Genomic DNA, 25,353 nt, shown 5'->3' on the forward strand with positions numbered 1-25,353 from the left:
AGACCTACAGATGTGACTAAACATACACAGTGCAGATGTGTCTGGCCTGCATGGACTGTGTATCAAGTGTCTGGGATTACTGCCGACATGGATGATCACTAGCCCGTCTCTTCTCACACTTTTACCAGTTGAACTCTTAATATCTATTTAGATGGAGAGGATAGATTTTGGGGAAGACTACTGATCATTACATCATAGATTATTCTAGATGCTTACTGTTAAGGATGTTTTCTAGTCGCTGGGTCATTGATCCTTCCACTTTCTCTGTGCCATCAGATTCCAGCCTCTGGTGGATAGCTGAAACAGAAAGTCTGGATTAATTCTAATTTTATACTCCCAAACAAAACTAGATGAATAAAAACACAAAGCACATTGGTAGAGGTGAAACTGCTTCCCAAAGATGGGAACATTTTTAGTTTCAGGAACTGGAGGTACAACAATAAACAGGTTCTACTCCAATGGTAGATGGGAGATAACCTCACTGGCTCTTTAGCCACAGATGCTGCTGTTGAACCCACTCCCTCTAGTGCCTGTTCCCACACAACAAGGACGTGACCTCATCCCAGACATGGCTGTACCGGATCAATGCACCTAACCAAAGCCATTAATGGCACAGTTTGCTGGTCTTGGGACATTTAAAGCCCTTTGACCTGGAGGTAATATGAATCAAGAATGTTTCAGTTGTCTGAAAAATAACTTTAAGAGAGCAGGGGCGGAGGTCTAGATGCCAAAAAATGACTGTTGCAGTGGAGGAAAGGGGGGCAGGAACTCTCTGATGGCTTGCATCCATCACTAAGCATGAAGAGCTTTACGCGGGAGAGGGAATTTAAAAGAGGGGAAAAAAAAACACAGAAAAAGAGGGAGAGAGTGGTGGGGCTATCCCAATGAATAAATAAATGGTGTGCAGTAGTGGGCAGCTGGGTGCTGAGAGCTGCAGCGAGGGTTTATTGACAGAGTGGAAGCGTAATGGAGAGGGTTTAGAAGACCCTCTCATGCATACTTGTGCAGCGACGCAAATATGCAACAAGAAAACTCTTCATTTAAAGAATGAAGGTGAGAGAAAAGAGAAAAGATGACGAAAAGGCAGAGCATGGCTTTCAGCTTCTTTCTCTACGCTTTTTCGTCAAACAGTCTTCCTTTTATATAAACTGGCTTAGAGTTTGACAGCAGAGGGAGCGGGAGGCAAAATGAAGGGGGAGAGCTCTGTAAATAAATATGTGGGTCCATTCTGTCAGACAGAAGCCTCAAGGCAGACGGAGGTATTCCTAAAACACACTGTTCAAACATGTGTCTGCCTAATCAGTATGGACGTCACTGACCCTCCAAAAATGTGACCAAATGCAGGTTAGTTCTTAAGTGCAAAGAGTGTGTATGACAGCATAGGACTGATACACAAAGGAAGACACACACACACAGGTCTGCTTCTTGTCTCCACATCACCCCCCTCCCCCCTGCCCTGTTGCCAGCTGTGTGTCCTCTGCATCTGTCACACACTGAGGGGCAGATGACGTCACGGTTAAGCTAAACATCAGGTCAGAGTCCGGATAACACTCGAAGCCAGGACCTGAGGAAGAGCTGCATCTCCCGCTCAACTTCCTGGAACCGTTGAGGAAAAAAAAAAAAGAAAAAAGAATAGGAATAAAAATACAGTGTCCCTGCTTTCTAAAGCTGGAGATGTTTTGACTCCTGCTGGGTCTGGGGACTTAGGGAATAGGCCCTGGGAATCTTTCATTTTTGGAACACGGTAGCTGTTCCGTTTCCTGCATCACTGGGAGACTTCCTTTTCACACAACAATGAAAAACCTCAAATTTCAACATTTTAGTGGCAACAACTCTCTGCTGCCCGAGGAACTGTCACTCATTCAACCAGCCAGTATGTGTATGTCTCCAAGGCATGGCTCAATTTATCACTGAGGCTCCTTGACCAAACAGTCGATGAGGCCAAAACCCTCCATCTCTTTCACCAGTTTGCAAAGGCTCATATGAAGTGCTTATGGAACTATTTTTCTTCTTCTAATAATAATAATAAAAATTAAACACAGAAACAAAATATTTTGTGATACAGAAAAAATTGGTAGAACTGTGTTCAATAAACAAAAAACATAAAATTTACAATGTTTTCTTTATATAATTATTAAAATGAACCAGTAGAGAAGAAAATCTAGCTTTTAAAGTACTGAAAAATATAGATACTATAAGTCAGCCTTTCCCAAACTGGAGTTCCCAACATAATTGTTAAAAAAACAAACAACCAAAAAAAACTATATTTACCAAATAAATGTGGGATTTTGTTTGGACTGTCAAAATTAATGCAAGATTAATTCAAATTAATGCATTAACCTTAAACACATTAATGAATAAACTACAAAGTTATTACTCATGCCATTTTAAATATTCCAAATTGGCATTATCACAGAGAGAAAAGCTGATTTTCGGCGTATGGGTGCTTTGTCACAGCTGTTGACTGAATCCGCCAAAAACCACTTCGTCCCCCTTATTTATGACTATTTTGGCAGTTTGCAAGCCTTACATTTAGAGGATGGCTGCAAGATGACCCATTTCATATATCACTTACCAACACATATTATCTTAGGGCTCATGGCTAAAAAAGTTTGGGAACAACTGCTGCAAGTCAAAGAATTTAGGGAATATAAGATCAAAGTTCCTTACATTTTCTCAAAAAATATTTCTGCTGTGCTATTCTACTCAAATGACATCCAACAGTCTCTTTAAGTCCTTTCTCTGTAAATGGCTGGCTATAAAAGGAATCTCTCTAAAAGTGAAAATAGTTTCTGACCTCCACATCATGGTTCCCTCAAGCTGGACCACAACAAGCTGCTAAAGTTTAGAGTTCAATTTCTTGATAAAATCCACAGATTAAAGATACAAACAAACAGATTATTTTGACTCTTCTTTTCATAAAGAGTTGACGAAAAGCACTGTTTTTTTTCCTTCTTTAATGAAAGACTGAAAGTTCTCCTTTGCATTAACATTCAGATTCTTTTAAAAAAATTTACTGAAGTCTGAAATCACCAGATAATCTAGAAAGGAACAGACCTATCTATATAAAATGTCCTAAAGTTGATGGTGTTTTTAAAAATAAGAAATGATGCTAACAAAATGGCCACAAACCTGTTCGACAAGACTGATTTAATAAATAACTCTTGTTATGTAATAAAATAATTAAAACTGAAAAGTTTCAACTTGTACTACAAAGTGGATTCAATTTATCCACGAAATCTCTCCATTATCTGGCTTCACTAAACCATAACAAACAAGCTCACACTTGGTGACACTGGTTTTCAAGTTGTTAAAAGCTTATATTTCAGCAACACAATGTCCCACAGCATGGTGCAGACAAAAGACAGTCCTACAGTAGCAACAGAGCATCTCTGAGGAAACCTAAAAATGGACGAGCACTGACGCTCTCCATCCAACCTGGCTGAGCTTTAAGGTTTCTTGTCAAGAAAAATGAGAGTAAAAAAAATAAAACTTGTAAGATAATTTCCAACAACAGGGCTTAAACCATGTACTAAGTGAAGGGTCTGAATACTATTTAAATAGGACCTTTCAGTTTTCCTTTCTAATACATTTATAAAATCCTCTGCTAGTTTCTCTGTGCCATAGTGAAGGACTCCATTTGGACTGTGTGAGTTAAATGGGATAATTTTCATTTTATAGGTAGGATGAAATATTATTCTGGCAGAAAATGCTAAGCTTACAGTGGCCTAACGATTTGCTGCGATGCCTGTGGGAGAAACTGTTCTGCCAAAAATTAAATTACAAATGTCAGAGAATAAACAAAGATCTGGTTCTAGCTCATCTTATGCCTTGCTTATATACTGAGGCTATGCAAGCTGATCCGCACTGTGGAAGCTCTAACATTACAATCAATTTGCCAAAATTAGCTCACTAATCTAAACAACAGCGCAATTAACAAGATTTCTGGCTTGCAGATGCAAAATCTAAACTAACTTTAAAACAGGGTTGAGAGTTCATTTAAAAAAAAGAGGAATGGGACTTTATTTAGTCATTACTGTAGTATACACTCTGCTGGAAAGCCGCTAGGAGGCAGATGGTGGGAACAAGAGAAAGAAAAGAAGATGTAAAAACTTCCCAGATACTGAAGTGTCCTGCTGTTTGCACTGAACATTTTCTATCCATTTATTTTATTTTATTAAATTTGGCCTCTATTCCTTCTTTCCACCTTACACACACACCTGCACTTGCATAAAAAAACAACAAAAAACCTCCAGACATCAATTAAAGTCATTAATAAAATCTCCCATGCAAACAGAGTGGAGAATAAACACGCAAGTAGGCGAGAATGTCGTGATGGTGACTGAGAGGTCTGGAGGCACGACAGCTATTTATAACACAGCACATTCTGAACTACAAGAACACACAAATACCCTGTTAATTTCTCAGGTGAGGCTCATCTGGACTGACTCAGAACAACAGAAACTTGCCAAACTCTGCAGACACACAAAGAAAGGATTCACGGTTGCACAGACAGCTGTGCTAACCAGCCACGGCTGTGAACTATTGCAGGGCTGTCTCGTGCTGGCTGGCTCACTAACTGTGTGCCGGCTGGTATGTCGGTTTGGCTGTCTATACACAATGTAAAGAATATATCTACTTCAGCTCTCCATTCTGTGCTGCCACTTCATTTTTCATGACAGAGAGCCAATATTGGCCCAAAAAGGATTCTGTAGGGCTGTAATGAGTCATAGTGAGAAGACAAGGGTCAGGAAGTTTAAGAATTAACTTTCAAGTCATACTGCTGGTCCAAATATGAGACAATGTTTACTTTTTGGGAAAAATATTCACATTTGAAAAGTGGGAGTCAATATATAACGTGAAGACATTAGTTTCAAACAGTCCCTGCTCCTTTTTCTAATAAGCCTGTATATTTCCTGAAGAAATTGTCACGTAAAATAGTTAACCCATTTAGAAAGGATGTGCATGTACCTCACTTTCAAGCTTGATGCAATATCTTTGTTTTTCAGTAAAATGACTACAGGTTATTCTTTTAATTTTTGTTTTATAATGTGAACTGAACATAATGGCAAAACTTAAAGGTTTAAGCTTGGTTTGAATTTCATGTTCCTAGTTGCTTTAGATGTCAAATTCTTTGGAAACTCATTGGTGCATCCAGGTTTTAATGGGTCAAAGCTGAGGATTTGCTAATTAATTATAGGAATATTAAACTACCTCACTCTAATCTCTGCTACATATGATTTTGCAATGTATTCGTTCACAAACTGAAGGAACAAAACAGAGACATTTGTCCTGCCCACTGATTAACCATCTTATATTTAGGTCCAGAAAATTTGCAAGTCACATAGCATCAGTCCTCTTGTGACACAGGTCACTCGAGTCCACCCATGGTGCACTGCTTCCTGCATCCCTGGAGACTGTACATTTCCCATTGGGGCAGTGGGCACACAGTAGGCACGCTCAGTCTGAACGTGAGAATGACTGTGTATTGTTCCCATTGGTCATATTGGGTCTGTTATCAGCACTATCAGTACTAATACTTTGGCTTGCATTGTGTTGGGCTGCTCCGTTTATTTAGATTCAGTCACTAACAATGAAAACATTGCCTCTCTTCCAACCGGGGCACAAACATACGGAAAGCAATAATAATAAAGATGGAGGCAGAAAAAGTGCACATATAAATAGTAAAGGGAAGTAACTGAGCGGCTATGGCGGGGGCACAGAGTAAACAGACAAAAGTATGAATGATGAAGTGAACAATTGATTTGAGGTACCTGGCAGAGCGACAGCAGTCAGTCTCTGCTACCTTGAAATCTTTTTTGGCGTCTGAAGGCCAGCGAGTGTGCGCATGTGTATGTTTATAACCACTTTTCAGAGTCAAGTGTGCCTGTGTGTGACAGGTGAGAGCTGATCTCATTTTGATGAAGGTGAATTAACCATGTTGCGGTTGGCTGGTGTAACTCTAGCACAAAGTGGAAGGTTTTCACACAGCGGCCAAATGAGCCTCTTTAATCAACCGCTGCAAAACCACATGTGGGGAAAAGAAATCCAAATCAGCAGACTTGCACACTATCCAAAAAATCAAGAGCAATTTTTTTAACAGAAAAGTGGTGTGATGATTTGGAAGTTTGTGTGTTCATTGTCCACCACTTGGTGCAAGTCCACGAGCACACAAATGTGTTAATCCCTCTTACCTGCCAGAGCGTCTTGGGCCTCAAAGAACGTACTCAGGCCTCCTTTCACATAGGCCAGACTTCCCTCGTTCTTCTTCGTGGCCTGCTTCTTCAGGTTATTTGCTGCAATCTTCAGATGCTCAAAACTGTTCAAAAACATTATAATATTAATGCCATTAAAGCCAAATTTTATCATCGTTTTAATTTATTATTATTTAAAATAATCAGATGAATTGTAAAAGGTATTTGAACTGCTTGTTTTGAGAAATGCTAAAAATGTACATAAACAAAAGCTTTGGAATTTGGTGCATTTCACACATCTTTGGACACACATCTGGGGCGACTGCGACTACGTGTCTGCGTGTCGGTGTCCTGAGTGAGGTTTCCTCTGCAGGAAGAAACAGTCACCCAGTCAGGACCAAACAGAGGCCCCTGGTCATGCTGGTTCCTGGGGGTCTGGGTTACTGGAAGGCTAAGCGGGGGGGTGAAGGAAGCCAGGAGTGTCCAAAATAACTCCCCTCTGACCTGACATGACAGTCTTTCAGGTCAGCGGGCTACCTTGTCTACACACCTCGCTGTTTCAGCTAATCATGGGGATACTTTTCCAAGTTTAAATAACCTCAAATGTCTCAAAACCAGCACAACAAAATGTGTTGCTTTTTTTTAAACTTATATTTTTCTGGATATATACGTATGACCAGTTAACCACTGCTATCCTTCAATCTCTAACATAGACCCACAAACAGTTATTTTCTCCAGGGTGTCCATGTCTTATTGGCAAATTGATTGTTTTGCAAAATATCAGCAAATAATCAAAATTGTTTATTTGTACTCTGATCAGCAATCCAAAGGCCACTTACTTATCAAACAGTAAAAGAAATATTTTTTAATACTATTTCAGAATATGTATTATTTATTTATTATTATTTTTTCAAATAACCAAACACTACATTTGATTGGTTGATTTTTGGTTGGCTTGACAAGCGTGTAAATGGTAATGTAAGACAAAAAGACAAAAGTATTTTTGCCATCTAACTGAGTGCAATGAACTAAAAGTATCTAAACCTGTGGGAACTTTTTCCAGGGAACAAGACGTTTTGGAGGGTTGTGGCTGTGCCCCCCTCCACGTCCACCACAGGAACCAGGGGTTAAACAAAGTGAAGGGCAGTTACTTCTCACCATTAAACAACCAGGACCATTTTGGGGCGTTAAAATGTTATTTTAGAGCACTGATTTGAGAATATCATTTGGGAGTTCTTCTACAGTTCTCTTCTTCTTGCCTTTCTATCTCATGTTTAATCCTCACCAAAGTAAATATGTTTACTTTCAGCTCTGTTGCAAGGAAAGTTGTTACTGTTTGTAAACACAACATTTTATCTTGGCCATTTGCATCCTTTCAAAAGGTATTCCAAAGCCGAAGCAGAGGGATGGCATGCAGTGTGAACTGTGGAGATCAAATATGCCTTATAATAATAATATAAATAAGACTCATTTCTGATAGTTTCACAGGAGTTGCATTTTAAAATACCAAAAGAATACTCACACATCAACACAACCCTGCAAGGAGGTGCAGCACTGCCAGAATTAGTGGCTGTAGTAAGAGAAAACTTCTTTTTTCACCAGTTTTTATCAATACCTTCTAGTCACTTGTTGCAGTTTCCACTAAGATCAATAAAATCCTGCCATTTGGTCCTACAAGCACTCAAATAGGATATACTCTTCAGGGAAGATACACCAACAAACCAGTCACAGTTTCCCACGTGTCAGTGGAAATAAAACACGTGTCACATCTGTCTGGTTGCTGCAATTGAGAGTGAAGACACTATGCAAGCCCAATTTCTGCTGATGTCCAGAAAAAAAGTAGGCAAATAAACATGTGCTATCTTTTCTCCATTTTCTTCCCTATTTTGTAATCAGATGTCATGACAGATGTCAGCTTAATATCAAAGATGGACGTACCTGGAGCCTGCATGGTTTTCTATGAGATACCAAGTGGCAGAAAAGTTTTCACTGGTGAAGTCTGCACTCATTCCTGGAAATATCAGCTCTATGTCTTTCTGTGGGATTTTGCCTCTGGAAGAAAACAGATGAGGATAAATGAACACAGAAAACTTTTACTGGTAATAAAATGCAGATACAGCTGTACAGTATATAAACAAAAGAAATACTCCAAGGAGAAAACAGCAGGATTCAAACTATTCTGGCCCCGAAAAACAAAGATTAATAACTATATACAGTAAACAGTAAGAAAGAATTGTGTCATATGTGAGATAGCTTTTTAATGAGGTATTGGGGTCACATTTTTCCAGCAGGGGGCAGTGTACAGCCAGGAAGCATGGAGGCTGGGGAAGCCTGGCGTGGGAAGTGCAGTGTGTGACGCCTGGATGCCCCAGGAGGACCCAGTACTCATTAGGGAAGCTTGATCTCTACTAATGACCTGTGGTCTACACAAACCAACCCTTTCGCCCCCAAACCACCACCCACTCTGCAGCTACACACAGATATGTAGAAAAAATGCTGCACAAACCAAGAGGTCTAGAAAACAGAAAATTCATGTTCCAGATCGATCTTGGTGATGTATGCAAGCACGCACACCCTTGTGATGGTCAAAGAAGAGTCACCAATATTTCTTTATTTATTTTGTATTTTTTGTGTTTAAATGGAAATAAATAAAAAGAGGTCGCATTCCTGATAAAAAAAAACAAAAAAACTCACTTTCCTGTGAAGTTTGAACTGGAATTTCTAACCTCTTGTGGTAAGCTGAATATGCACTAGATATCTATAAATCAGCAAAAATGAGCATTTCAGACATCCATGGTTACATTCTGTTATCAAAACTGTACATTTTGATATATAGAATAGTCTTTCATTTTGGATTTCTAAAATAAAAGTGGTGAATAATAACAAAAGTATTGTAGACATCAAAGGATTCCTGCTCCACATAACCAAGATGTTCATCCAAGAGATGAAAAATCTAGTTTAAAATATTATTAAGGATATAAATAACATCATTAAGGATCCGTGGAATGGTCCTATTTTCTTTTGAAGAACTAAATTCTAGGTTTGAGAAAAGCATATCCCAGTCTACCTATTAATTAACCATTTGAACATTTCCAAGGATTGAAAGATCTCTTAAATACAGCAGATATCTTTTTATTTCTGACAAGTAAGAATGTAATCAGCCCAGGATAAATATTGTTATGGGTATGAAATGCAGTTACAAACAAGGATGTGTTTTAATTAAAGGTTTAAATGGTTTGCTTTTGACACAGTTACACAGGATGTCAGATCTTAAATATTGTAGCTCAAATACTGAAGAACAACTTTGGAAGAGATTATATCCTTCATAATAAACACCCTACATTTATCAAATTAATTAATTAGACTGATCCGATTTGCCAAGATAAACATAGCAGCTGGTACACAAAAAACCCAACAAAGCTTCTCATCCTTTCAAGCTCTAAATAATTTCCATAAAAATCGGAGAATTGTGCAGACTTTCTGCACTGAATGCACAACGCATCCCTGGGAGAGGGTGAATGGTACGGCCTGTTTATGGGGGTCTTGTCTCTGGCCACGAGCGGTCACTTGCCCCTGGCCCCTCTAAACCAAACAAATACTAAGCCAGAAATGCCAGAACTTGACAACACAAACTATACATTACAACCTCTGCACTCTTTGCTCGGCACGTGGGAGACATCACTTTGCTGCCCGCTCTGAAGTGGTGTACATGTGCTCCCACAGCTCTTTTTAAATGTCTTATATCTCTCTGCTTTATACACAGATATGTTGTTTCCACTCGCTGTGTGAAGCGGTTAGAGGCTGTTCAACCATTGCCATGTTGGCATAATATTTCAAATGCTGGCATATGGGAAGAGTTTGTCTCTGTTTAGAGATGTAAACCATGACTCAGTGACTAGTACTTGTGTTTATGGGAGTGTGATTGAGCTGTGTGCATGTGTGGTTGTATATCCTTGATTCATACTTGTCTATGTCGATGCCCAATGGATTGCTGGGACGCAAAGAAAGAGGGGAGATTCCTTTGTTGCGGTCCATCCTCATGTCATAGAAGTTCATCTCATCCACCCACACTGCAGACTGGTCCAGGATACCTGCAGGACAGACATCGAGGCCAACAACACGTCCCTGATAAGCTCACAATCAACCACTTTTTTGAACATACACAAACCAACAGGAACATTCAAGGAATATTAACTGTGAGTTGTTGAATTCATTTCTTAAAGTTTTAAATCATACTAGAACCAATTTAGGTGATTATACACTTAAAATTGCATTACTGTAGGTCTGTAGGGCTCAATAGTCGTGTAGGCTGTGTGGCTGACTTTGGCAAATCACATATATTTTGCTATTTTTACTCTTTATTTGCACATTTCCCTGTTTTTTCCTCATGTTCTGTCTATTTAAACCCAACCCTGTGAAATATCGTACAATTTTTATAGTTAAAAGTGATTCAACTGATTAAAAATAAGTCACTAACTGCTAAAATGAAAAGAAATAAATAGCCAGCTTCTGAATCCTTCAGCTCTTTTTGTCCAGGCTAACACATAAAAAAATGTCATTGTGTTGGCTTCGTCTCCAGAGTCTCACCAATCTTCTCCGGCTTGAGCAGTTTGAATGAGACCGTGGAGGTGCCGAGGCCTCCAGACTTGGTGGTGACGATGATCTCTCCTTTGTCATCTTTGGCAGGACCCACGCGGCACACTATTTTGCTGGCTGACATCCACTCGGCTGTCAACATGCAGTTGTGGCCACAGATCGACAGACCTGAGATGGAAGGGAGAGGAGAAAGGGTGAAAAGGGTGAAAGATATGGACACACACTGACAGAATAAATAAACAAACTGTAGCGCTGACACACACACACACACATGCACACACACACATGCACAAAGTCTATAAAAAGAGGAGCTTCCTCAGACGGCAGTGTCGTCTATCAGCAAGTTTAGTCAAACTGTCATCAGAGGTCAAAGTTCAAGCTGGGGTCATGACTGGTGTGGGTGGCCTTGATCTTTCTCCATCTCACTCAACTCCTTTAAGTTAATGTGTCTCTCTTCAGTGCTAAGTGGCTCATTACTGGCACAATGTGCACTCTGCCCTTACGTCTGTCAGCCTCTTTTGAAACCCTCTTGAATACCATTTGGGCACAAGAAGAGAGGGACAGGGATTATTTGGACATTTCCAGCTGAGAAGGTTTTGAACGTCTCACGCGTGTCTCATCAAACATTATAAAAGCTTGCAGGAGCTGATCAACAAATAGCCCATAAAACCGTAAATAATATGCCCATTAGAGCCCCATTTCCTGTTCTCTACTGGCCACTTTGTTTGAGTACATAAGCACTCACACACATTTGTGCATATCTAATTGTCTAAATCCAGCCCCAGGGACATTCATACTCAGAAATAGACCTGTATCATTGGCTATTGTGCTGCTAGCCATAAGCCGAGCAGTGTGGGAGTCCTCCGGACTGCCACCCGCCTCTCAACAAAGGTAGTGCGGACAAGGAATTGGAAAATTCGAGGGAAAATATGGGCAAAGAAAAAGTGACGGTTTAACGCATAATGAGAACAAGATGTTGGCAGACCCTCTGTGTGGCTCTTGAAAATTATCTTATAAAAAAGACACACAAACAAAAACTATTTTCACGTTAGTACGAGTGAGAAGGTCCCTGAAGAATTTAAACTGGACATAGGTTATTCATAACATTGTAAATGTCTGGTTTATCAAGAAATTAGGTGTAGTAAAGCTCTATTTGGAGTGTAGTAAAGCTTATAAGACAAGGCCTGAGCAGTACTTTATATTTTCTATCCTCTAAACAAGAAGGTATTTCATGTTATAATGACACATATAAACAGAGGGACAAAATACATGTATGGTAAAAAAAAACAAAACCAAAAAAAACCAAAAAACTATATATAAAACACAAAGAAAGAAACAGTGCAGCACTAATATATTTTTCTGTGAGAAAGGGCTGTACAACATGCTTAAATTTTTATCATACTAATATCTTATTATTTAAATGTATTTTCTAATTCTTTATAAGAAGCAGAAAATGGTACAATTTTGTGGCTGGTGAGTAGTTTTAACAACATAATATGCAAACAGGAAAAAATGTGTCACATAAGTTGCTTAATTTTTTTTTATAAAACTAAGTATTTAATGAAATGACTAAAATGCCCCTTTTTATATTGACAACATTCTACATGTGATTTTAATTATTTTTTTTCCTGTGCTTTTGACTGATTTCACCTCCAGAGATAAATATTCAGTTTTATATATTTTTTTGTAACAAATTAAGCTAAATTCAATGTTGTTCACAGTACAAATAATTTATATAATAATAATAATAATAATAATAATGTACAAATAATAAGATTTGATTTTTTAAAAGTGGTCAAATCAATTCAATAAGCAGCTTCATTCATTCCCTTCCCACGACATTAAAGTGCTTCTAAGTAGTGTCGACACTATTACGAGAATAAAATGAGGTGTCCTGTCCACTTCTGTTTTGTATAAGCAAAATTAAACTTTACAAATGCATGTTTAATCAGTCGGCTGTTAAGGTTCATTAATGGGTTCGTAAAGCTGAAATTTCAATGTGCAAATAAGCTTTATTCTGTCCTAAAATCAGTGAGCACTACAGAGTTAAACAGCCAAATATGGTTAAACTAAGAATTAATATTTAAACTTAAACAGACACTTGATAATTACATAATGTGCTGATATCTTGTATATTTATATCTGTGATCTTTACCAAGAAAATCTAATCTGTATACTTATCTGGACTTATTAATTTACACAATAACATATATGCATATTTTTATAAAAACAGAAAAAGAAATCTCTTGAGGGAGAACTTTAAAACACTAGAAGAAGTCTGGATGTCATGAAAAATCAATATTGCATTACAGAAAATTATGTTAAAAAGTTAAACAAAAAGTAGAAACAACAACATTTTACAAAGACAGAGCCCCTTGTGTGGTTAACGACGTGGTTGTAAATGTTATTACCGGCAAGGTCAGCTGGGCCCGTGCCCAGGTTTTCTCCACGAATGGTGACTTTGGTCCAAGCTGCACCCTCTTTGGGCGAGATGCCCGTAACCAGTGGTGGTTGACGTGCGCGTGACATGGTGGCCTAAAGCAAACAGGAACTCTGGCTCAATCAGCACCTGAACATGGAAAACAGAGAGTCATACAAAAGGCACAGTCAGTGGCAGAGATCTCACCTGAACCTGAAGAGCAATCTGAACAAAATCAATAAAGCACAAATACAGCCAAATGTTGAGCAACAAATCAGTTCAATCATTTATTTACTTATAATAAAAAAAAAGCTAATCCCTGAAAAAAAATCTGAAGACATTAGTCTGGTCTCTGACATAATTTAAAATAATTAAGTCATAATCAGATTTTTAATTGAAAACAATTTTTTTTTAGTATTTTTAATTTTTATTGTTTTTAATCAACAAAACAAAAAAAACATTTAATTCCTTAGTGAAGCTTTAGTAAAATAAAAAACCAATAAATATAATATAGACTTCAGTATTTCTAAGCAAATGTTAATGGTTTTGAGTAACTACATCATACATGTTAGCTGGTGGTACAAATTTCAGTCATTTTATCACTTATATTATACTGTAATATATATATATATATACACATATATATATATGCTCTACCTAATCCTAATAAATAATAATAACTAAGTCTCTAAATTCATCACAGACTTTTACTGAATTCCCAAGCAGCCAGATATTTACGCTTTCAGAAACGGGAAACGGCTAAATATGATCAGTATTTGGCTTGTGGATCACTTCCTACCCTGTAGGTCTCTAAACAATGTATGCACTGCAGCAGTTATCTCTCAGATAATAGGAAAAATAGAGAAGGCAGCCAAGAACGAAGGAACAGACAGAGAGCAGGGAGGGAAGGAAGAATGTAAACTTCACAGCACAAGATAAATAAACCTGCTCTCCCAATCATTCCTCATAAACCCACACAAAACTGTACAGATTATGGCACCAAAGAAGGAGCACCAATGCAAATCAGTTCATGTTGGGGCTGGGGAAGAGAAGAGAGGGAGAAAAAGGTTCCAAATGAAAAAAATGAAAATGAAAGGATGTATTTCAGCAGCACAGATGTTTGCTAATAAATTACTGCCAGGTCTCAAAAAGGCTGACCAATCTAGACTCTCTGAAGCAGCTTGAGTGAGGCTTCCGCCCTTTTGCTCTGCAGCCAAAACACGTTCACTGCAAACAATGCAGGAGTTCACACGGACCGGACCTTCAGCCAGCTCATAAAGTTGTTAGTAAACCCTTGCACAGGTAGAAGTTCTATAATTAGTTAAGCAAGTGTACAACTGAGACAAAATAAGATGTTAAACTGCTAAGATGGTCTGACGTCTGGGTGCAAGACTGATTAGTGTGATTGTTGAGGTCAGTTTTTAACACACTGAACTTCCAAACTCTGCAGCAGCCGGAGCATCTATGAAGAGCCAGTACTGCTGTCCATTCATGCTCATCTTAATCAAGATAAGCCAAGGTTGTTGTTTATCTACAGAAGTTTAGGAAGTTTTAGATGAGGGCTGGACATTGGAAAAGGAAAAATCCACTTAACTTTGGTATAAAGGATGGAGCGCTGTCGTTAACATGAACGCCATACCTCTGCAAAATGGAATTAAAAATAATAAAAGTCTGGATTCATCTTAATTTCCAAAGTTAATAAATTTGAATTTGGCCCTGATCAATCGGGAAAAAGTTTTATATAAATTTTGAGAAATCCTGCTCAGATACAGACAAATTGTGAGCCAACTCCATAACCCCCTTAGAGTAGAAAAATCCAAAAATAGTTGTAACATTACAAGTGTAGACTTCTATAGGTCAATTCAAATTTAAGAATAAATCAAAAGCTTTAACAAGGCATATTAAAGCTGTCACTTTCTTAAACTTAATAAACTCTTATTAACCGTTTTTTTTATGTTAAAGATTATGCAGAGAGAAAAGAAAACAGAATAAAACTAAGGAAATGTATTATTAGTTGCAGATCTACTATATACATACTTAGACCTGTCATTCATCACAACTGTTTACATAGTGAGGCCCTGTGCAGAATCGCTTTAGACATACTTATACTTCATATATAAACGTCTGTGTCAACATATTGCCACTATTACAATCCAAGATTTTTATTTAAAAGTCTTCCTTAAATGTAAAAAGTTTGGGAATCACACAGAAACTATTACTTAAAACAATAAATAAATAAATAAAAATTCCAGCTCACAATTTGTCAGTTTGTGAATATTTGTCTTTAAGTGCTAAATTAACACAAAATTAAGAACACAGATTTTTATTTACTCAAAATGATTGAACTTGTACTCAAAAGAGTGGCACACAATGTAAAATAAAATCCCCACTAATACAGAAAAAAAATTAAAAATGTGCAGGACAATGGCGCATAAATTGACCCAGAAACCTTCGGCAGTCAGAACCTTTCTGGTAGAAGTTCTGGAGCAGTTTCCTCCATTTCCTTCCACCCTGACATCCAAGAGTTAACTAGAAACCTCCAACGGGATTTACCATGTGTTGTTGCTGCTGCCCTGTGCTTGTCAGAGGAAATGGAGGGGCTATGGATCTGACATGATGAAGATAAGAGGTTAACAGGCCTAAAACAAGAGCCTGGTATAGCCTTCATCAATCCCACATGTTTAGAGTGGGAGTGGCGAGGGGCAGAGGACAGGGCTCTTTATTTTGTATACTTTTGATTCAACTTCCAGGAGTGTTTCTATGCTATCCCCCCTAATCTTGGAAATACACGTGAACAAACACACACAAGCCCGCCTGCCCACACACACACACTGGGCAGAATGACAGCTCAGCGAGGTTGCGTGCGAGAGGCCGGAGTTGGTGTTGTGTGGTCTGTGTGTATGCGAGTATGTGGAAGGATCTGCAAAGAGGTCTGGGCAGTGTATGTGTGAATGTGTGTGTGTGTGTGTGTGTGTGTGGTCTGGGTGTGTGGTCTCTGGCGCGGGCCTGGGGAGAGCCTGCTGACGGCTGGGATGAGAAAAGAGCCGCTGTGTTTACTTTACTCTGGGGGCTGTGCATGGACACGGGAACACTGCCCAGACCCTTCTCTATAACACTGACGTGCACGACACACATGCATGCACGCTCACATGATGCACCAAGTCACACAGCAAAGTAAGGGGGCTCTTGCACAAGTCTCATGTCATGCATCACCACAAATACCCTGCAAACAAGGTAATAGAAAATATAATTTCATACAGGCCAAAGACTGACAGCGAGAGAGATTTTTTCCCCTTTTCCTTCTTAAAGTTCCATGACGAGGAAAATAAAAGAAAAGGTTTCTGATTCTCCAACTGGAAACTTATGGGGGTAGGCAGCATTTCCCACAAGAGGGATAGAAGTACAAGCCTCTAGGTGGCATTAAAAGCTCCTCATAAGACGATACGCCACTTATGTACAACATGTGTTAAGCCCTGTCCTTCTAAGTAGGCTAAATTTAATTCACCAACAACACAGAATCCGATTTAGCCTCTTCTGTTGCTCCATTCTCTCCAAATCACGATGCTGTCAACTTTTCTCTTTGTGGTACAAGGGCTAAAAAGGCAGGGTTGCTTTCCTTGGAAGCTAAGAAACAAACAGCAGGGTTGGCTGTAATGTGTATGGTTACTGAGAAACTCTGAGGCTTTTGATCCTTTTGAAGCCAAAGAAGTGACATCCCTTTTTATCTCCATGCTAAAATATGCAAAACTAAATGAATAACTTTATATAAAGTCAAATAAATCTTTCTCACATTGAACAGCAGATATACAATTTAGCTTAAAGTTGGGATTTTATTATTATTATTATTATGATTATTATTAATATTATTATTATTAATATTATTAAAACCTGTTACAAATGCTTTTAATTATTCTAGGAATATTTATTAGTAAACATAAAAGAAATGGTTAGCATTGGAAGCATAGAAATCATTTTAAATACCTGATTTTTGTAAAAAAAAAAAATTTGATTAAATAGATTAGATTATTAAATAGATTAAATAAATTACAAAACAATATATTATTCAAGAAAGTAAACTATTTACCTTAATTGTCAGCTGATTATTTAAGTTAACTTAATTCTTTTAGTATATTTACTGAGTTAAGGTTTACATAAGTGTGAATTTAGAACTTTTTACTTTTTGTTTTACAATAAAGTGAATTTATCTCAAAGACTAACGGATGAAAATAAATAGAAGTGACCTGAAGCTTTAATGACTGCAATGGAAATTAAGCACTTTCTGAAAATTATTTAAATATTTGCAAATATTACAACAAAAATAAGGCAAAATTGTTAAAACAACAACAACAAAAAAAAAACAAACAAAAAAACAAACAAACAAAAAACAGATTTATCACGGCAACTTTAATGCTGGAGACTGGAAACAATTTTTTTTTTATTTTAAACTTTTCAACTTGTACAACTGGCCTACATGTTAGATGGCAAGACATCTTTTTTGTTTTATTGTATTATTATTATTTTATTTATTTCTTTTTACAATTTAAATCACATCATACGAATAATAACAGACACAAGAATGAGGCACAGCTCACCTTTTAAGACAGACATGCAATGATTCCAATGTGAGACTGATAAGAACCCACAGACAGACAAAAATGATCCATTTTAATAGTATTAAAAAAAACAGCTCGCTCTTTAGCGGGTCTGTCAAAAAAATGATAAATTTGTCAATCTCTGACACTGGTACGCATCAGGAGATGTGGACGGTCCATCTGTAATAATGTTTTCTAGATCTGAAATACATTTTTTACACCAAAAGTAGCCTTTAAAGAGTAAAAGTAAAGTCCAAGTCAGGTTTGTTGTCAATTCTTCAGCATGTACAAGACAGTTTTTTATGTAAGTAAATTTGCAAAAACAAATCATATATTATAACATGTTCTTCATTACTGCTCCAAATACCAAAACTGACTAGTTCAGTACACCTCCACCTCACACAGGGTTTTCACTAGTATTCTATTCTATTTTATTCTACAGTCATTTATCAGACGCTTTTATCCAAAGTAACTTACATCTAAGCAAGAATTCAAACAAGATGGGACATCATAATTAAGTGGTAGTCAGACTGCTGTGAGTCCAGTTGTGCTAGAGGCAGTGCACTTTTTTTTTTTGTAAGTCATTTTGTTTAAATACAAGATCACGATTTCATTGAACAATATCAACTTGGGCATAAGTGCACGCAGCTTATTTAGTTCTTGGTTGAGCCAAAGAGCTGGACAAATCCCAAGTAAACACAAATCACTAGTAAACACAAATAGATGGCATAGTTTAAGCTCTCTGAGATAATCAGGCAAGTTTACTCATTTGACTGGACCACGGATGTCAGCCTCAAGCAGCACGACAAAACAAGCTTCCAGCTGTCTTGACTTAGAAAAAACTTAATTAACAATTAAATAAAAAAGAAAATTAAAATATATATATCATATCTTTCAGTCCGTTTTTGAGCCTCCGTGTGCAACATTGTGCTTATCTGATGTGTGTTTTTGAAAACTAATATAAAAAATGTTGTTCCTTTATTTTTATTACCTGGTGGACCTGATGTATTTTCATAAAAAAAACAAAACAAAAAAAAAACACACAATTTGGTGCATAACTGCTGATTTACTGTAATTTCTTTTCAGTTTATTTGTCAAACATATCCGTCTATTTTATTTTCAAATTGTTAGCGACAAAGAAAAAGAAGGACCTGTAACCTGCTTAAGTTATGCAGCAAATCCAAGTTATTTAGAACAAAAGTTTTAATTAAGACTTCATAGATGGATTTTTAAATGGTAAAATGGTCCATATTTATAAAGCGCTTTACTGTACCTGGGATGATACCCAAAGCGCTTTACATCATACATCACATTCACCCATTTACACACATTCACATTCACATTGAAACAAAAATTACCAAAAGTATTTTTATGATATAAATTAAAGTTCTTTGAAAGAAAACTGGAATAAGTTTAAATCAAAGTCAGAGAATGAGACATTTTGCAAATCAGCCAGATAATCACTCATATCTGGCAAAATTAGAGGTTTTTATCTGTGACACACTACTCTCAGTGTCTACATATTGTTCTTCTCTACTATACCCTATAATGTAAACTACAGAGAAGAAATTATCCTAAAACAGGGTAACCTCAGATTTAAACACAAATTACACTCTGCTCTTTCTCCATTTTCTTATTTGTGGTTTGTTTGTTGCAGAATTGGCAACCTACCAAAGCTGAATGACATACTAACAAGCACACACACACAGTAGCCCCATGACTATATCATGAATAAGGCATTCAAACTTTGGGTCACTTGAACCACTAAGGTAAAAGGTGACTCACATATGGCAATGATTGGCATAAATGTGTATGTGAGTGTGTACGAGACAGAGTGTGATGGCTTTAGTGGGCACAAAGGGACCCATTTAGACAGCTCATCACCCTCAATCCACCCCCCTCTGCCCACCACACACACTAATGCCATTTCACTCCATGCTCCCCAACATTACACAAACACCAGATTCCATCAAAGATCCTCCTCGACTCCTGAATGCACAGAGCCAGCCAAACATCACCAAGCTTGAGATGACTGGCCTGATCACACAGGCCAGGTGGAGCTTTAAACAGTCCTCCTCAGTGTTCACTTACAGCCAGCCCACCGCATGCCTCTAAGATGTGGAGACGGTAATGTACCTGATAGCCAAAAATTGACCATAATATGTGTGAACGGTATCACATTCCAAATAAATGGATCACATTTACATGGACTGTGCAGGCTCTGTTAGAAAACATATGCTGACCACTGACCACTAAGTTTTTCTACAATGAGTCAGCATCTCCTCTGCAACCAGCCAGTCTCAGCACTCAGAGACCCTTCCGTGACAGAGAACGAGGACACAGTGATCAGATGTGTGCCTCTGGCTCACTATCCTACCATCATCATGTCTGCCCATAGGCTTTGTTATCTTTAGGGCTATCTGTTTGTTTGTTTGTCAGTCTCAAGTGCTTTACAGAGTTTTGCTTAATGAAGTGAAGTCCCCAATTTCCCATATAAAAACCCTCTACCAATAAACAGAAATATGAAGAATAGGCCTGCAACTGCAAGAAAATGTTTTCAGAGGATTAAGAAGCTGGAGACAGGCGGCTCTGCCCAGCGACACGGTGAAATGGAGCACTCTGAACCTTCATGAGCCAGGCTGTAACGCTGCTGCCGCTGCTTTACATAAAAAATAAAAACACACTCACACAAGCGTGAGAAACATCCACAGTCACATAAGGTTATTAATTATATAAACACTGCTGTTTACTTTAAAAATCTATCTTTTTCTTTGATTTGCAGAGATACTCAATATAAAAAATATTTTCAGTGTCAATAGATTTTTTTAATTACCTTCTCTTGTTTATAGGGCTGCAACTGATTAGTCACTCATCTTCCAGACTGCATGTCATTTGATTAAAAAATTGAAACACTGAATGCATCAAATAGTACAAACTACTTTTGTTTGGAAAAACTGCCTAAGTTTTTATTTTATATGGAGCTGTGACCCATTATGTGATAAGCTTTACTGCAAAAATGTGAAACATATCACGTTGTAACGTGATATGTTTTGTGGTGGGAACTTGGACTATAAAATGTATTCGTCGTTGTATGGGGAAACTGTGCATGCTATGGTCAGAGAAATGTCTAATTTAACAAACGGGATAAAGTTGTACATCATTGGAGAGATTTGGTGAAGCTAGGAGGCCACTGTGATATATTGTTGACGTTGCACCCTTAAAGCAGACAGATCTAAGTCTTCATATCGCAGTCTTATTTCTCCCAGTCTCAGCAGTGCATATAGCCTTTATAATTTCATTTTTATTTTCAGAAGTCAGCCATAGGTGCAATCACTGGTACATGTTATTAACCAAAAGTAGCACACACACTCTGTGGCAACTCAGATACACGCATGCACCATCTTACTGCATGCAGGCAGTTGATGTATCGTGTTGCTAATAACCGTTCCACTTTCATGTGTGTACAACAATAAACCAGACCAGAACAATTAATCCTTGACAAATGAACTGAAATGTTTCTGCTTGACAAGAATATTTTCCATGAAATGTATTTTGTTCCAACATTTCTAGGTCACAACAACTGCATACAGTAGACTAATTTGATTCATGTTCAATAAAATTCATCCCGTTATAACGTGATATGTTTAATATTTTTACAATAAAACTATCCCGTTATAAGATAATAAGGTCCTTTTTTTAGGGTCTATGCTTCTTTAATTTTAATACCACAGAAGTCTCTAAATGAATAGATAAATTAATAAATTTTGCATGGAGTAAATTTTTCACATAAAGTTAAATGAAAAAATGTATTGTCACTGTCAAAAAACTGAAAAGAGGATATGCATTTAAAATGGTGCTTAAACGGATCTTCGTCCTTAAATAAATAGCCAACCAAGGATGTGGTCACTGATGATCGAAGTATCATTCTCATATATTTCTGAAGAGATATTATATATTGTGTCCAGTACCTTCATGTTTACCTGCAGAAGACAGTAGTATTCTAATAAGGAAGCTATGATAAGAGCTACTCCAGAGGCTGACAAAGAAGAGTGAATTTTATTCATCCAAAACTCCAACCCCAAGAATTTCATTGCAGTTAGAGCAAACTGTTGTTGATCTGTACATCACATCATATCAGATACTATTTATTCACTATGATTTTTCCTAACTGAAGAACCTTTGTGTTGCTTCACATCTGTCAAAAGTTGTGTCAGACATATCGGAAAGTGTTCAGCGTTTCCTCTACCATTCTGTCAGATATTAGTAGTTGGCCCCTGTTTTTCAGAAAGCTTGGCTCTTTTTTGGCGAGGCCACAACCTGTCTGTTTGTTTTGTCTGTCCACTCCTGACTGGGTCAAAGAAACCTTGGTGTGCAGACCAGTGGCCCTGCAAGCATGTCAGCAGGAAGGAAGCTACCAGGTGGGGCAGACTGCAGAGAGAGCAGACAGGGGTAAGAGCAAACTGCTGGTTCACAAACAAGGCCTTGCCTGACCCCCGTCACTCGTTTCACCCTGAGGTCTATGGAGCAGAGTCACTGAGGAAAAGCCTCAGAAAACACAGCCTACCACATTCCACCAAAACAAACAAGCAGGGCCACCCAAATTTTTCAATTAGAGCCTCAGGAGGGGACAGGAAATGGATCAGCATAGCCTTGCCCCCCTGCCCCCACCTCCCACTTGCTGAGCAGCATTGACGTCGGGGAAGCCAGGCAAAAGGTGATACACAGAGCTCTAAGTATGGCCATGCTAGCATACTTATTTCTAGGGCAGGGCACCAGTTTGTTAATAATTTGTCATCAACTACTGTCATTCACTTTCTCATGCAATCAATACATTTTGCAAACAAATATAGATAGGTAGTTTCCCCTGGACAGACCTCTTCAAATGGAGTGTGATACAATATTTGACAGAAATATTTCACTACAACTAAAGTGGTCTCTACAATCAGCTTAACAGCAAAAAAAAAAAAAAAAAAAAAAAAATCTATTTCATCATAGTTTGATGTAGGCCTGACTGTATCACACCACATGATAACTTTTGCCAATTTCTCTACTTTGAGGTACACAAACCTACAGCTACATGGCCCTGTAGTAACTAAAACAATGTCTTTTCTGATCAGAGATCAACTTGTTTTAGTTACTCACTTCTAAAGTTAGATCAATCCTTACAGCATGTACTGCAAAGCATGTACATGCTGTATAATTCACTTTGGTTAATCTATAGTCAGATCACTGGGTGTTGAGAACACTGTCCATTGAAAAGGACAAACTTCTTTTGTTTCAACCAATAAGGCCAAACATTCACTGCTTCCAGCTTTTCCAGCGTAATGAATACGCTGAATAAAAAATATGTGATGTCAAAATATTTGCTAATTAGATTGATCAGTACCTAAAATAATCTGTAGCTGCAGCTCACTTACAAACTTACAGTAGAGCAGTAAGAACATGTCTATAAAACTTGTCAAATACAACCCTAATCCAACATAAAAATTAATATGAGGGTCAAGAACAAGAAACATTGAGATGTATTTTCTTAACGCGATGCCCTTTTCCCTTACATTTTTTTTTAATTATAGCTTAATTTCTCCATATTGGCGTCTAAATATGATTTGTAAGCATTATACTGTGAATATAATCAAAATACTGAGTTCAATTTTTCCTTTGATTAAGGCAGTTTCATGGAAAATAGTCCAATGGAAAATCCATCTTTATAAGTTAAGAAAATGTAAATTAATCGAGTCTTTAAATCAAGTGAGAGAAATTATGCCACCTTGAAGTAACTAATGCACTTTAATCGCATTCACACATTGTGTTTCACTTAAGTCACACATTTATCTAGCTCTGGTTAGAGGATGGAGTGAAGGAAGGAAAAATAGGTTTCTTTGAGTATTTTGATTTTCATGCTTTTTGTATCTAATCTCATGCTTTGAATGACAAAATTTTAAATATAGATCTGCGGGTTATCGCATTGGTTTTCAAGAAACAACCTTGTGGTGAATAAACTATAACTTTAAAAAACTGAGCCTCCCGAACATAATAAATCCATGCGCAAAATCTTGTGATTCGTTTGTAAAGACAACCAAACATATGAGAAAAGCTGTAAGTGATCGTACAGAATTTAGTGTTATCGGTTCACAACATGTACGAAATAATAAAGTATGCTCTGCGACACAAGCAATCCCACATTCGGTGTTTAGGTAAATGCCAACAGTTTGGTTCGGCTAATCATCCTGTTTCTCACAACGTGCAAAATCACATTGTCGGACCATTCTCACAAGCTTTTTAAATAAGGTGGACTATTACTGACACATAACACGCACCCGATAAAACATACCACAACAAGACGTTAGTGTTTTGAAGGAAAAGAATACATGCTTTGTTGACAAATTTGACAGCTAACTTTAGCCTAACCTAGCTTAGACTAGCATTCCAATTCATTAAGACCATAGCCAAAACAGCGACTGTCATTTGAGTTTGTTGTCACCGAACTAAGTACTAATAGTTCTACATGTGATGATATGATTTAAATTAAGCCTATGTTGAGCAAATTATGGGAAAACATTTTAGAGAAAAGGGTAACTTACAGTCCACAGAGAGTTTCCTGCCTCGGCCGTTTCCTGTGTCTGATAACTGCTTCCGGCTTATGCCTTCCAAATTAAATTGAATCGCATTCACTTTCATCAGTAATATAATATAATATAATATAATATAATATAATATAATATAATATAATATAATATTTATTGTATTGAATCACTGATTATATTGCAGGTTCTGCTGAGACTGTGCAACTGAGGGCATGCAATAGCCTGGATGGATTGAATTCTTTGCCATTCACTCCACCCTCTCCAATGTCTTTCTGCCTGAGACCCTGGAGCTGCCAAACCAGATGGAGATAGGACTAGTCAGCTCGCTGTCTTTGGTGCCTTAACAGAAAGTGGTCAAGATGGAAGGGAACGGGTGCATTTTCCTCACCTGGTGCTGAAAGTGCAAACAGGTTGCTAAGCCTGTTAAACCAGTGATGAAGTGTGTAATGACCAGTCCAAACTGTCAGCTATATGCATTCCAGAAATGTGATGCTGCTGACCACTTCCACAGCTTCATTGTCAGCGGTGAGTGGTTGAGTTGCTTTCTACTGAAGCTGATGATTATTTCCTTGGTCTTCTCGACATTCAGGGTCAGGGTCAGTGGCTCACATCCTCTCTGTAGGACAGGTTGTTGCTGTCCTGAATGAGACCCTGCACTTTATGTTCAGAGAAAACTCATCTTTACCTGGGTAAACCTCAGATGCTCTGGTGCAAGTGTGTGCAGCATAAAGAACAACTTGCTTTGGCTAAAAGACTTTTTTTCTTACCATCAATGAAGTATAAGTCTGTTATTAAAGCCATACAACACAGGATCATCCTAAGTAAACTGTTGATGAATAATTATCATTAGCAGTTTGCTTTTACAAGTTTTGTTTTGTTTACTTGTTATATTATAACAACTAAAGTGGTCATGTAATCCGTTAATTGTTTCCTAAAATCCAGACTTTTTTTTGAGGACTCATTTACCA

At 37.7% G+C, this 25,353-nt stretch overlaps 1 protein-coding gene across 2 annotated transcripts in view; it reads right to left on the reverse strand.

The window, feature by feature from the left end:
* exoc2 (exocyst complex component 2) overlaps positions 1-24,519 on the reverse strand; it is a 51,043-nt gene extending 26,524 nt beyond the window's left edge. For both annotated transcript variants that reach the window (XM_042006618.1, XM_042006617.1), the window contains exons 1-7: positions 24,383-24,519; positions 13,202-13,359; positions 10,782-10,958; positions 10,159-10,285; positions 8,133-8,246; positions 6,195-6,319; positions 217-297 (exon numbers count right to left, since the gene is read on the reverse strand). In XM_042006618.1, coding sequence (XP_041862552.1) covers positions 217-297; positions 6,195-6,319; positions 8,133-8,246; positions 10,159-10,285; positions 10,782-10,958; positions 13,202-13,319 — 742 coding nt within the window. In that variant the 5' untranslated portion in view covers positions 13,320-13,359; positions 24,383-24,519. The remainder of the gene's footprint in view (positions 1-216; positions 298-6,194; positions 6,320-8,132; positions 8,247-10,158; positions 10,286-10,781; positions 10,959-13,201; positions 13,360-24,382) is intronic.
* Between the last annotated feature and the right edge of the window lie 834 nt (positions 24,520-25,353).

This window comes from Melanotaenia boesemani, chromosome 14 (assembly GCF_017639745.1).
Source record: "Melanotaenia boesemani isolate fMelBoe1 chromosome 14, fMelBoe1.pri, whole genome shotgun sequence".
Classification (NCBI taxonomy): domain Eukaryota; kingdom Metazoa; phylum Chordata; class Actinopteri; order Atheriniformes; family Melanotaeniidae; genus Melanotaenia; species Melanotaenia boesemani.